At 37.4% G+C, this 13,260-nt stretch overlaps 1 protein-coding gene across 5 annotated transcripts in view; it reads left to right on the top strand.

Annotated features, from left to right (window-relative positions):
* KIDINS220 (kinase D interacting substrate 220) overlaps window positions 1–8,042 on the top strand; it is a 77,473-nt gene extending 69,431 nt beyond the window's left edge. For all 5 annotated transcript variants that reach the window (XM_069011553.1, XM_069011552.1, XM_069011549.1 and 2 more), the window contains 4 exons: window positions 655–801; window positions 2,590–2,688; window positions 3,532–3,780; window positions 5,658–8,042. In XM_069011553.1, coding sequence (XP_068867654.1) covers window positions 655–801; window positions 2,590–2,688; window positions 3,532–3,780; window positions 5,658–6,926 — 1,764 coding nt within the window. In that variant the 3' untranslated portion in view covers window positions 6,927–8,042. The remainder of the gene's footprint in view (window positions 1–654; window positions 802–2,589; window positions 2,689–3,531; window positions 3,781–5,657) is intronic.
* The last annotated feature ends 5,218 nt before the right edge of the window (window positions 8,043–13,260 follow it).

Genomic DNA, 13,260 nt, shown 5'->3' with positions numbered 1-13,260 from the left:
TAAGTTTGAGATACATGAAGCATCCTCGTAGTATCTTGTAGAGCATTTGCAGTGCTGCTGTTTCTGTACTATGGTACACAGCCCCTTGGCTGATCTTGCATAAATAGAGCTGAAGGAACCTCTGGAAAATGAACAGATATTGTTAAAATTGCCCATTTAATCCAAGTAGTTGAGGAGTTATCTTTGTTTTGAGTATCTTTGAGTTTTAGGTCATCTTTGTCTGATAATAAAGCAGCAGTTTTTAAGACACAAAAATCTAGGTTGTATCTGCATTATTTGAGAAAAAACTCAAACATCCCAAAACCAAACTAACAACTAAAGTTAGGGGAAAACTTGTGAGTGAAACTGCATTGCAAATTGATTAACCCGTACTTAATATTTCTGATTTTTATGTTTCTTTTCTTAAAATTATGTAATTTGTCATAAAGGCAGGACTCAAGATGCTGGTTTTTTTCTCCTATAAATACATATAATGACTGTTCTCCAGTATATAGATATTCTGATAGTAATTAAAAATGCCTGTGCAATCTTATTCTCATCTCTTAATTTTAAAATGTAGTTGAGCACAGTTTGATTTGTATTAGTGTGTATTGTGAACTTCTGGGTGTACTGAGTATTTGAACAAGTCTTATGTGGACATTTTCTCACTTGCAGGGAGCAGGAGCAGGCACAGGGTCAGCTGCAGGAGTATCACATGTGTCTCTGAGCACAATGAGTGTGGAAGCTGTCTGTGAGAAGCTAAAGCAGATAGATGGTCTGGACCAGAGCATGCTACCTCAGTATTCTGCAACTATAAAAAAGGTATCAGCTGAGTTTCATTAATGTATTTAGTTTCTAAACATGGAAATACACAAGGAGTGGGACATATTTAGTTGCCTCTTTTCTTGAAAATGTGTATTTAAATACATCAAATCTTAAAGTAACATCCTGAGTTCTGTGCATGACAAGTTTGGAGGACATTTTAATACAACTATTTAATTTTCAGAGAAAATGTGCTCTGTTGGAAAGGACAAACAGTCAGAAATATAAATGCTGGTGAGACTGGTTATTCTGAGAAAAGCAAGAAAAATGTTTTCAAAATTGCCATGTGTAATAAATAAATAAAAAGTGTTGCAAATGTATTCTATATCTAGGTAGCAATATCCATTTCTTTTTTCTCTGTGAAAAATTGGCACATCTCTCCTGTTGTAAATAAGCGGTGAAGATGGTTCAATTTCTTTATCACAGTCCACATCTATTTGCTTTGGAAGAAGGTTACTGTATGTTTTTCTGCCTCTCCTCTTTTCTGTGAAAGATACATTAATGCAGAATTTTTTTTTTGCTGTTTAACTTTTTTTTCACTGTTCTGTGTGCTCTTTTTACAAAGAAAGAAGGGGAAAATATGAAGGTTGTCATTAGTCAGTGTTTTTGCTGAGCTCGCTTTGTCCTGGAACCTATCGTATCTTGAATAATACAGGAAGGATGTTGATTCAAGGATTAAGAGACAGGTTTATCATAGGAAGCTTCAGTGAAGTTACTTGAAACAAGATGTAGGATGTTAGATTGCAGGTCATTAAGTGAAGCTGCAAAAGATTTCAGTTGCTTCTGTTGCTCCAGAGTGCAAAAAGAATGTGCTCATCAGTTATCTCTAATGAGATTCCTCTTATTTATATTCTTGCTTTTCTTAGAAGGGATATCAAAGAAGAATGAAAATGGCTCAGCCTGGTCTTTTTCCTGGTTTGACTAAGACCATCTGCTGGGATATGGGAACAAAACCATTGAGACCTCTCAGTATAAGCAGTGGTCTCAACTCGGGTCTTCCGTTTTCTGGCAGCTCTCCTAAGACGGTGGTTCCTCTTTTACATTCTCTCCATACACTGATACAGGGTATAAAGGGAAATACTTCTCATTGTTATGTAATGAAAATGGTTCTGTGTTGAATTTGGTGCTTTTGGAAGTTAAGCACTATATAAACATTCTGAATGTAAGGACTCATCTTTCTAGAATATAGATGTTGTTTAAGCACTTCTGTGTTTATCTCTGATTGATGATGAACATTAGGACGAAGTCTAATCTTCTGTCCCTGCATATTTCTGATGATGGGAGGAATGTAAGCCTGTTTTATGCAGAGAGGGAACTTAATGGAGGTAGTACTTGATCTTAGATGCCTCAAGCCAGGGGTCAGACGCTGCCTGGGACTTCTTGGTCTGATTATCTTCAAATGCTTGGGTGTCATTTGTGTTCTGAGTTGGAGCAATTTAAGCAGATTAATATGGCTTATTGTTCCTGAAATTTTCCACCACTTATATGTTGTTTCCTTATGTCTGTTTATAGAATACAATCATATTGCCTTTCATATACACATTTTTAATGGGTTTAATATTTCCATTTTTTTCCATGACACACAGGTGTTTCTCGTTCATCAGCAACCGTCGCTAAATATACTTCTATAAAAACACATGGTTATTACATAGAAGTGGACTTAAGAGTGACTTTGGGAAATTTCACTAGTAGTCTGCATCCAGCTTTACCTCTTATCTTTTTAGTCTGTTACTGCCATGCCATGAGTCTTGTATCCATAATTTACATTATTTAGTTTTATTGTTTTAGGCAAATATAAATGGCCGTGTCTTGGCTCAGTGCAACATTGATGAACTGAAAAAAGAAATGAATATGAATTTTGGTGACTGGCACCTGTTCAGGAGCATGGTAAGAGTTTCTGTTCAGTGTTCAGGTCATCATAAATTAGTCTTTTACCATATGAATCTTTGTTTCTTTCTGGTTGCTTTCTTGTTGTCATCATCTTTAAGTTTGTAAATATTGTCTTAAGGCATGAATGCATCTGCTATTTTGTTACTTTGTCTTTTTGCCTTAAGCACTAATGAATAACTGGTTGCCTATGGATTTGCATCTTAATGGATTGTGAACTCTGAGGTTTTGCCTCCTTTTTTTGTGGGATCTGTTTTTTCCTATGTGGCTTCCCTTTCCAAATTTGCCTACTTTAATGACATGGTCAGAACTGAACTCTTTTTTGAAATCTCTGTCCTACTGTTGAAGTTAGTCAGGGAATTCAAAGTATGTGTAATAATAAGTTCAAGGAACTGGGCAGCCAGGCTGTGTTACAGTGAGGGTTGCGCATTGCAGAGAACTGAGTTTTCTCTTAAATATTTTTGGACTTGCCAGTTTTCTTTCTTGAAATAACAGTATGTCTCTCAGCTGTGTAAGGCAGTCTTGAAAACACTGAGAATTACATGATGAGATTTATTGTTAGATACAAAGTGTTTGGTTTTTCTTTAAGATTTGTAATTTATCACTTACTGGTTTTACAAGAATTTATGTATTTTTTTGGCATACGAGTTCTTTCAAGGGTCTGAGTAGTAACAAGAATAATTTGTAAATCAAAAGAATTATTAAATTATTTTTCTTTGTACTTTTCCATGGTCAAAACTACATACACATGTACACTTTTACAGCTGTGAATTCCTCATTCCCATTTTTAATGGAATTCTATTTATGTAATTACGTTTAAACTGTCTCTCTTTGTGTGTTAAGATACTTGAAATGAGAAATTCAGAAAATCAGGCTGCTCAGGAAGATCCTCGTGGAGCAACAGAGCACGTTACAGCTGCGAATCCTCACAGTGACCTTACTCGCCGTCCTGGCCATAACACCGAGCTGCCTCACACTGAGCTGACAGGTCTTGCAGGTCAAGCTCCCTACACACTGAACTTCAGCTTTGAAGAACTCAACACAATTGGTCTTGATGAAGCTCCTCCACGCCATAGTAACTTAAGTTGGCAGGTATTTAATAGAGAAATGTATTCTGCTTGCTTACAAGGAAAAGAGGTTTTTTCCGGTCTTGGATACAGACAGGTCAAGAAATAAGTCTCTGGGACAGTTCAGATGCTTTCAGTTCTCAGTCTTGGTAAAGCCTAGTTCTGCAGAGGTGTAAACTCTAACCGTACTCTGAGTTGAAGTCTTTAGTCTTTGCCATCTGAAAACGATTAATCTGTTCCAGTAATCACTCTTCATGACAAAGAAACTAAAGCTATCATGCTTTTCTCATCTAGCCTAGGGTGGTGTCCTCCAAGGCTTCTGTATTTTTGTAGTATTCATGCTTTGTGTATGAAATATTTTCACTATGTGCTAACCAGAGGTTAGCCCATTCAACAGATACATTTGTTAGGTTTTTGATAGTGGACAACTACAGTGCTCCATGACATCAGAACCTTGTCCTTACCATGCATAACCTATTCATAGGTTCCAGAATTGACATCCTTCTCTAACTGTGGTTTCTGCCATAGGCTGTGGTCAGTTTTATTCTGCATCTTATGAGACCACCTGAAGTGTTGGATTTTCATTTGTCTGTCTTTAAGAAATAAGACAAATCAGTTGGGGGCTAAATAGTGGTTAGAATTTAAAAAAAACCTGCCCAACTCAGTGGGGTGAACCCTTTTCATCTCTGAAAATAAATTAAAAAATCTTGAAGGTGAAACAAAATAAAAAGACACTCCAAATTCCTAACTATAGGTGATACTTTTAATAATCAACATTGTCCGTGAAAATGGGTTTGGGATATATATCCCAGAGATAGATTTCTATCTCATATACTTCTGAGTGTCTGCATGCATACTTGTGTATGTTTGTAGGATACTACTTACCCTTACTGCCCATTTCCACAGAGTATCAATGTATGTTTTTTCTAGACCAAAGTGGCATTACACACATTTATTGTATTTGAATAAACAGTGCTTCTCATGCCCATATAGTTATCTGAAGGTGAATCAAAGGAATGAGAAAGGTAGTTTGTCCTTAAGAAAATTCACCTGTTAGAATTTTTTTAGTCAATACTGATTAGTATTGCTGCTTCTTTGTTGTGGTGAATTGACCCTGGCAGGATGCCGGGTGCTCACCAAAGCTTCTTTATCACTGGCCTCCTCAACTGGGCAGGGGAGAGGAAATATAATGGAATGATTGTACGATGAGATAAGGGCAGGGAGAGATAACTCAACAGTGACCATCACTGGCAAAAGAGACTCCACTTGGGGAAATCAGTTTAATTTATTACCAGTCAAATCAGAGTAGGGTAATGAGAAATAAAACCAAATTCTAAAAGCAGACATGGGGGCAGAGAGAATTATATTTGTCAGAAAACTGATTTTTCTGAAATCAGATATATGCAATGGAATTTTGCCAGGGTATACTGAAGTATGTAGGGTAGGGGTCTTTTAAAAATGTTTTTGAGAGATGTTCAACATTTAGATGAATTCTTGCTGTCTTTCTAATATAAAATGCTAATTTTGTAAATGTGTGAAATGTATTAGAAAAGCCCATCTTGACATACAAATTAAGTTTTTATAATTATATACTCAAAAGAGTTAGCCTCAAATACACTGGAAAAAATGCTTGTTTTGTGGAAATTTTCCATTACGGAGACCAACAATAACAAAACTTTATAAATTTTTTGTGTGTGTGTATGATTGCATAGAAGTGATTATAATAAACATATTTTAATTAGAGCACTTACAATTTCACTTGCATAATCTTATTTGCAGCAATGAAAAGAATAATTTAAGTACATATTTAATGCTCTGAGTTATTTCGTTTAAGAAGATCGATAAAAGTAAAAATAAATAGTTCATTTAACTGTTACCTCTATTCTCTTCTTTTTTTTCCAGTCACAAACTCGTAGAACTCCAAGTCTTTCAAGTCTTAACTCTCAAGATTCTAGTATTGAAATATCAAAGCTTACTGACAAGGTGCAGGCAGAGTACAGAGATGCATACAGAGAGTATATTGCTCAAATGTCACAATTAGAAGGAGGTGCCAATTCTACCACAGTAAGTGGGAGGTCCTCCCCTCATAGCTCAAGTGCTTTCTATATGGGCCAGAGCACCTCGGGGGGCTCCTTGCACTCCAGTGCAGAACAGGAAAAAGGAAAAGATGGTGAACAAAAACAAGATGATGGAAGAAAGTCCTTTTTGCTGAAGAGGAATGATGTTGATTACAGTACTTCAGGTGTTTCTACTAACGATGCGTCTCCTTTGGATCCTATTACTGAAGAAGATGAAAAATCGGATCAGTCTGGTTCCAAGCTTCTCCCAGGAAAGAAGTCTTCGGAAAGAACAAGTATTTTCCAGGCTGCAGATTTAAAGCTTAAGGGAGTTACTCTCCGGTATCAGAAACTTCCCAGTGATGAAGATGAGTCAGGAACTGAAGAATCAGATAATACTCCACTTCTTAAGGAAGGTAAAGAGAAGAAAACAGATATCAAAATAGAGAAGCAGCCCAAATCTCCAGAACATGGTCCTGAACCTATTAGAACCTTCATCAAAGCAAAGGAGTATTTGACAGATGCCCTTTTGGATAAGAAAGATTCGTCTGACTCTGGTGTAAGATCCAGCGAAAGTTCTCCAAATCATTCCCTCCACAATGAAGGAGCAGATGATTCACAGCTTGAAAAGGCAAATCTCATTGAGCTTGAAGATGACAGTCACAGTGCAAAAAGAGGAATTCCACACAGCCTTAGTGGCCTTCAAGATCCAGCTGTGGTTCGCATGTCTATTTGCTCAGAAGACAAGAAAAGCCCTTCTGAAAGCAGCCTGATAGCAAGTAGCCCCGAAGAGAGCTGGCCAGCCTGCCAGAAAGTCTATAATTTGAACAGAACCCCTAGTACAGTCACCTTAAATAACAACAGTGCTCCAAGCAATCGAGCTAATCAAAATTTTGAAGAAATACAAGGTATCAGAGATCCAGCTCAAATTATCCTGCAGCCTGGCTCGGGTTCCAATTCAACTGCAGTTCAGAATGAGAACCTGAAGACCGTTGCTCACAAGCGAGGCCAGCGTTCGAGTTACACCAGGCTTTCCAAAGATTCGTCAGAGCTCCACACCGTTGCAGCCTCAGAGGGGGCTGGTTTTGGAGAAGAGAGAGAGAGTATCCTGTGAAAAGCAGCCAGGTTAAAAAGAGTATGCCCATGAATTGTAGCTTGGAATTCTTTGTCAGTCGGTGGTTACATTAAGCTCTGTAGTTCAAGCTTTTAATATTGTAAAAGAAGGCCTAGATTATTTTCAGTCATTTTCTCTGAAAGGAAGAGTAATTTTTACAAGAAGCTAACTACTTCAGACCTTCCCCACATATAAAAGCGGTAGTTGTCAGCATGGAAAATCAGTTCTTTGTTAAAACACTATGCAAAAATTTGGTCAGGGGCAGATTTTACAGAAGTATGGTTTAATTATGAAAAGTACAATGTGATTTTGCTTTTCTATTGGGATACTCTAAACATTCCATTAATTCTCCATACTTGCAAGTAAAGTTAATACTGTCCTTCCTTGCCATTTGATGTACAAGATGCCAGAACATTGAATATCACAACCTATGACCCTTACCAAACTTTGCATTAATTTGTGAATTAATGTGTGCAAGATAAATTACATATGTTGAAATTTGAGTGTTAAGGTACTTGTTCGGCTATATGTATGCTTTTGCTCTCAATAGTTACTGTTGAATTTGTGAACTTTGGATAGAGTGGTGATAAGGTTTGTAAGGAACATTGTCTTGATGTGTCACTGGAACTGGCAGTTATTTATAAGGTAATACCTTATCATTGACTTAGTGGATCCATTATTTATTATAGATATGCAATTTTGCAGTCACTAAATAGATGGTCTCAGTAGATGCCACTACATTAAAATATTGTAAGGATAAAGTATGAATATGGTGTTTGAATTTATGAAGCATTTGTGGCTGTGTGTGGTTTTTCCTTGGTACAGTGTTTATCATTTGGTTATGGAAAGATAAATAAGCAGTGTTTGCCATTTTAAAAGTAATGCATACTTTTTGGAATCTTGTCAAAGCTGTACTCCAGATTCTTTATTTCTGAAGTAAAGTGTTTGAAGATTTTTTTTTTATCATCTAAGTAATGTACCCGAATGATGTTATAGCAAGTACTTGTACTGACCAGTGAAATCTGCATGGTTTTGAGGAAGAATTGTTCAAGGTAGAGTCTGCTAGTAGAAAGAAAATAAAAAATAAATTGGCATGTTGGGCTTGTGTCCAAATTTCTTTTTAGTTGCAGTATTTTGTTTCTTCACTTGATAAAAATGTTAAATCCATGTTGTTATGGTTAAGGTACTTCACAGATTCAATTTTTTTAAATGCATTAAAACAATATAATTATTAATATAATACTAAATAAGCATCAAGTATAACAATATATTTGATAAATGAAATTGCCAAAGCAGATGTTTCTAGATGAAGTGCTGTGAGCTGCAGAGAGGTGGCCACCTCGAACTAGTCCAGAGCAGTATTCCTGATGTTTGTGGTAGTCACATGTGCTGGTAGCTCTGCACAGCTTTGCTTGTGTCCCAGTGCATCTCCAACCAGATGCTTCCCAAGGGACCTTGTGGTCTTGGCCTTTGTTTTCCAAATCAAGAGGATACATTTTTATGCCAGAGTCAACAGAAAAACTGTCTTTATCTGGGCTCTCTGTTTTTTCATTCCATGGATGTCTTATACTTACAGGGCTGGAGATGTGATCTGTCCATTTCTGGATTTGGTTGGTGTGTTATGTGGTTGAATTAAAATTTACTCATCAGAGTGTCACAGAAGTACTGGAAACTTGTGTGCACTATTAGATTAATAGTTCAGTCAAAAATCCTCCCAAAACGAAGTAAGAAGCCCCCAAAGCCTGTGTAGCTTAATGATAGTTTGCCAAATCTCTGGAACAGTTTATTGGGTTGAGTTCTTAATCTTAAAAATAAAGAGTACATTACTCTGCTTTCAGACATATTTGGGGTGTAAAAGCTTTTGACAGAAAGATACTTATAATCATTGTTCTGTTGGAGAAGACAAGTGTAGCCTTCTTCATTTACACATACAGTATTGACAAAAGATAACCGATTATTTTAAATCATTTTGTCTTAAGTCCTCCAAACAGATGAATGACAGATTTTCATATGGTTTTGAGGTATTTTTCTTCCTGAAAGTTTTATCCCTCCCTTCATAAAAATACCAACGTTGGGATGAAAGAGGTGGTTGAGTGGAAAACTTCTGTGTTTCTGTCTTGTGTTTGCTAATACCAATGTAATTGCTTACCATCACTAGGAAGCAATAGTACAAGCAAAGTGTGTGTGTAAGATGGCTCAGGACTTAATGCTGTTCTCCCTTTGGGTATGTTGATCCATGTCGCACGTGGGATGTGGGTACCTAAAGTCATTTCAGTTCCAAACAGGGGTTCAGTCAGTCCAGTTTCATGGACTGCTAACTGCATTATATAGTAATGCAGGGTGTACTTTATATCACCAAATTGACTTGTTATTTAATGCCTTCCTAGCAAAGTTCCTAGAATTGGCAAATATGATTGCTTCATAGCCAGTTTAAGAACAGCGTGCCATAAAAGTTGGCTTTTAACAGGACAGTAAATATAACTGACTCTCAGAATCTACTTGCATAAAAATAACTAGACAGAGTGAATTTTTCTTTTAATTTTTTTTATACAGGTGTTCATAAGCTAACAGAAGAAACTGTGGTAGTATAATAAAGGGAGAGAGGAGAAAACAAAGAAATGGAGTACTTGATACAACACAGTAGTAAGTGTCCTTTAGTATGTAACAGAAATATATGCTAGTTTAATGTTTAAATTTTTTTTCACATGTAGAATATAACAGAATAACATTTGCAAGAAATAAAAATACCCTGCAGTTTCCTAGCTGAAACTTGTTTTTTTCCTCTGCCACAGTTTCTATGGCTACTTGCTTGCATAGTTGCACAATTTTTCAAGTTAAGAAACCATAAACAATTTCCAGTGTTGAAATATTGAATGTTAGCTCTGTGACTTGTGGGAATCATAGAACCCAAGAGTTCCATGGAAAATTGAAATCAATGAAAAGTATAAAACAATAAGACAACTGCAAACATTTCTGGTACTCTCTACTTTGCAGAACTCTTGTAATGATAGTTTATGTATCCACTCTAATTTTAGATGGCTGAACATACAGGAACTTGAAACCATGACTACTTTGTCTAACTGAATCTTAAGAGCACAGTTTGGCTTGTCCTCCTGTTATGATGCCTGGATAAGTTTGCATGATAGGGTGAAAATAAATTGCTTCTGGAAGGAAAAAAATGAATGCAAGTAACATTCCAGGTTTTATGTGAGACTCTTGTGGCTATTTGCCAGCCTTTTCCAGGGTTGCAGTTTCTGAGGAAGTGAGAGAGGGAAATTCTTACATTTCACTTGTAAAACTTGCAACAAAATGATGGTCTGGTAAAATTCTTGAAGATCTGGAAAAAAGTTTCCAGTTTGTGCCTGTTTTGGTCGCTCTGGGATATCTGATCACCCTATGTGAGTTTGCCCACACAGCAGAAGAGGTATGGGATGTTGGTAAGTTTTCAGTCCCTAACTTTCTTAAGTTTTCTTTTCAAATACTGTTAAATTTTTTTGTTTCTTCCCTTTCTTTTATTTATAATCTTTGGGAAATTTTCCTGAGACACACTTACCAGGGGTTTATACAGAATGGTGAAAATAGGTGGTTTCTCTTGTGGTCTGAGGCTCAACTGTTCACTTCTGTCAATAGAATCCACAAAGCCTCTTTTTTACATGTGCAGCTCTCATGGGAAGTTTTCTGGTCCTCACTGTAAGAATATGGGAAGTTCTTTGCACAAGATAACACAAGCAGAGGAGCCATAGTTCAGCATGTTGCACCCTGTGGCCTTGATCATTTTGATCAGCTTTAAATCTGTTACAGATTTATTTAAGTTTCTAAACACATTACTAAGAAACTGCGAACGAAAAGTATTACCTGAGTATTTGAGGTCCCATAAATGAAAGCTACAGTGGTGGTAAAATAGAAGTGTTCATACCAAGTAGTGAATTTTCAGACACACGAGAGAAAAACATTGTAGTAATTGGTGTGAGATAGACTGCTTTTGGGATTTTGGTCTTTTCTGTGCTGTATAGGAGGACAACTTACTGCAAAATTCCAGTTAAGCAGAGAAGACTGGAAAGACTGTACTAAGCTTACATGCTATTTTCTGGCAGCCTTATGCTTTGTATTGTCGAGATTTCAGTTATCTTTCTTAAGGCCCATTTCATCAGATTAAGGGCAGGGTGGGGAAAAACTTTACTTAGAATCTTTCTCCATGGGAATACAGAACAGTTTCATAAGATTGACATATTCTCACAGGTTTCTGAATTTTAACAAACAGAAGAAAAAAAGAAGGGAAAATGGGTGCTCAAAAAATGTCATAGTATAAATAATATCACACTATGTTTCCAAACTTTGAATCTAACATATTTATTTTCATGTGTGGGTTTGATGTGATACGCTTAATATTTTGGTAAAGTTTTGGTTTAGAAATTTATGCCCTGTCTTCCATGAAGTAAGACTCGGAGCTACAGGATTCTTAGCAATGTTTTTGCAGTCAGAAGTGATTGTAGTTCTTTAAGAAAACTGATACTGATAACACCAAATGTTTGGGCTTTAAAAAGCATTAACAGGTGGTGTTTCCCCCAAATTGTTGTGATGGTGACAGTGGATAAACTTCTAAAGGAAATTCTATTGGCCAATTTCCTTCTCTTAGTTTGTCGTATCTTGGGGTCACCTTCTTCTGAAGGGGAAGGAAAAAAAAAACTGGGATATTTTAGAACAGTCTTTTGGAGGAAAGAAAAGACAGGTGAGAGATTGTGTGATATTTTATGTAGCAAAAGGTTATAATTGAGTGTTACAACCCACCCCCAGAAAGTCAGGGGTAACCCAGATTGTTGTTAATGGATGCCATAAATATATGTAGGGTTTATTGCAAAACAGTTTACTTGCAATGGAAAGCAGGTATGTAGCCATTTTGGTTCCTATTATCTATAGTAATATGACAATATACACTTAAAAATGTATAAGGAAGGGACAGGTGTAGAAAGTTCTCACTGCCAGAAGGTGTCCTTACAACACTTGGTCGTTGCAGTTATGTCTGTTGGTCAAAGTGGTGGTTGAAGACCATCAAGTGGTGGGAGAAGTCGCACAGAACCCCGTAAAATACCACATCTGTTGAGTTTTTATCAACTCAGGTTCAAGTGGGAACGCCCAGGTACCTGTCCTGGGGTGGGGAGTTTCACACTGGATGATGATTGTGGTTTAATGTTGTGGTTCACGAGACACTTCGGAAGCCTTTGGCAGCTTCTGAGACGTTAGAGCTGTCCATTACGTCAGCCCAGTCCAGTCCATACGGCCCATCAGCAGAGACGAAAACCTTCCGGCTGAGGGCGAATGTCCCAGTGCTTTCCCGGCAAGGCAGTTACCACAGCTGAGTTCACTTTAGTAAGGACAAATAGACAGCTCCCCCGAGCCTCAGGGTTTGCCTCTTTCCTTATCTTGTTCAACACCACCTGTACACTGTAGGGGCTCGCCCTCTGCCCCGGGCGGGTACTTAGCGCATCGCCAGCTTGCCCCTGAATGTTTGAGCTAACACCATTCCAGTCTCTCTCCAGGATCTCTTGTGGATACATTCTTCTCCCCAGAGCTGGGATGATTGGACAATAGCACCCCTTTCTCTTATCTCAAGTGCCCGTCACTTTCCAACCTCCAGGCAGTAGGCATACTCGGGGTGGGGTAGGCTGCGCTGGTTGCAGATGAACAGCTGCTGCTTTGCAGTTTGCTGCGAAGTCAGAAAGTGGGCAGAAGTCCTCCGATGATTTTTACAGTGCTTAAGCTATTAACCATTTCAGTCTCTCACAGAGAGTTGGTGTATATTTCTTTTAAAAATGAGATTCTAGCAACAGAGCATACTTTTTGTTGTGTGAATTCTTAGAGCTGCCATTACACAGGACAGTGTTCGGGGTTCTTTCATGTTTCAGGTCTGAGTACTGACATTGCATATCTTCATTGCTTCTTACAGAAATAACCTGGATTGCAGAATTATCTTTGTGAGTAAACCAGAGTGTCTGTATATCATTACTGGAGTACAGTAAGTCTATTGTTTATGAAGGAGAAGGGGAGGAAAGGAATGCTAGTGGTCCATTATAAGATTTTTCTTTGTGTCCAGGATTTCTCATGGTAGAAAACAAAAGGAAAAGTTTGAATAGTTTGTATATATCCCTGGAACCTAGAAATAAAAACAAAGGCATAAAATATTGACTGTGGGGAACAGTTAAACTAAAACGGAAATTTTGTGATGCCTTACTGCCTTGCCTCACTAATTAAACCACAGGGAAGCAATCAGCAGAGATTTAACTTTTTTGGTTTTGACTATTTCTTCTGAAATAATGTGATGGTTTGTGCTTGGCTA

This window comes from Aphelocoma coerulescens, chromosome 3 (genome assembly GCF_041296385.1).
Source record: "Aphelocoma coerulescens isolate FSJ_1873_10779 chromosome 3, UR_Acoe_1.0, whole genome shotgun sequence".
Taxonomy (NCBI): Eukaryota; Metazoa; Chordata; class Aves; order Passeriformes; family Corvidae; genus Aphelocoma; species Aphelocoma coerulescens.
Note: the sequence above shows the minus strand (reverse complement) of the source record. Positions and strands in the feature narration are given on the sequence as shown.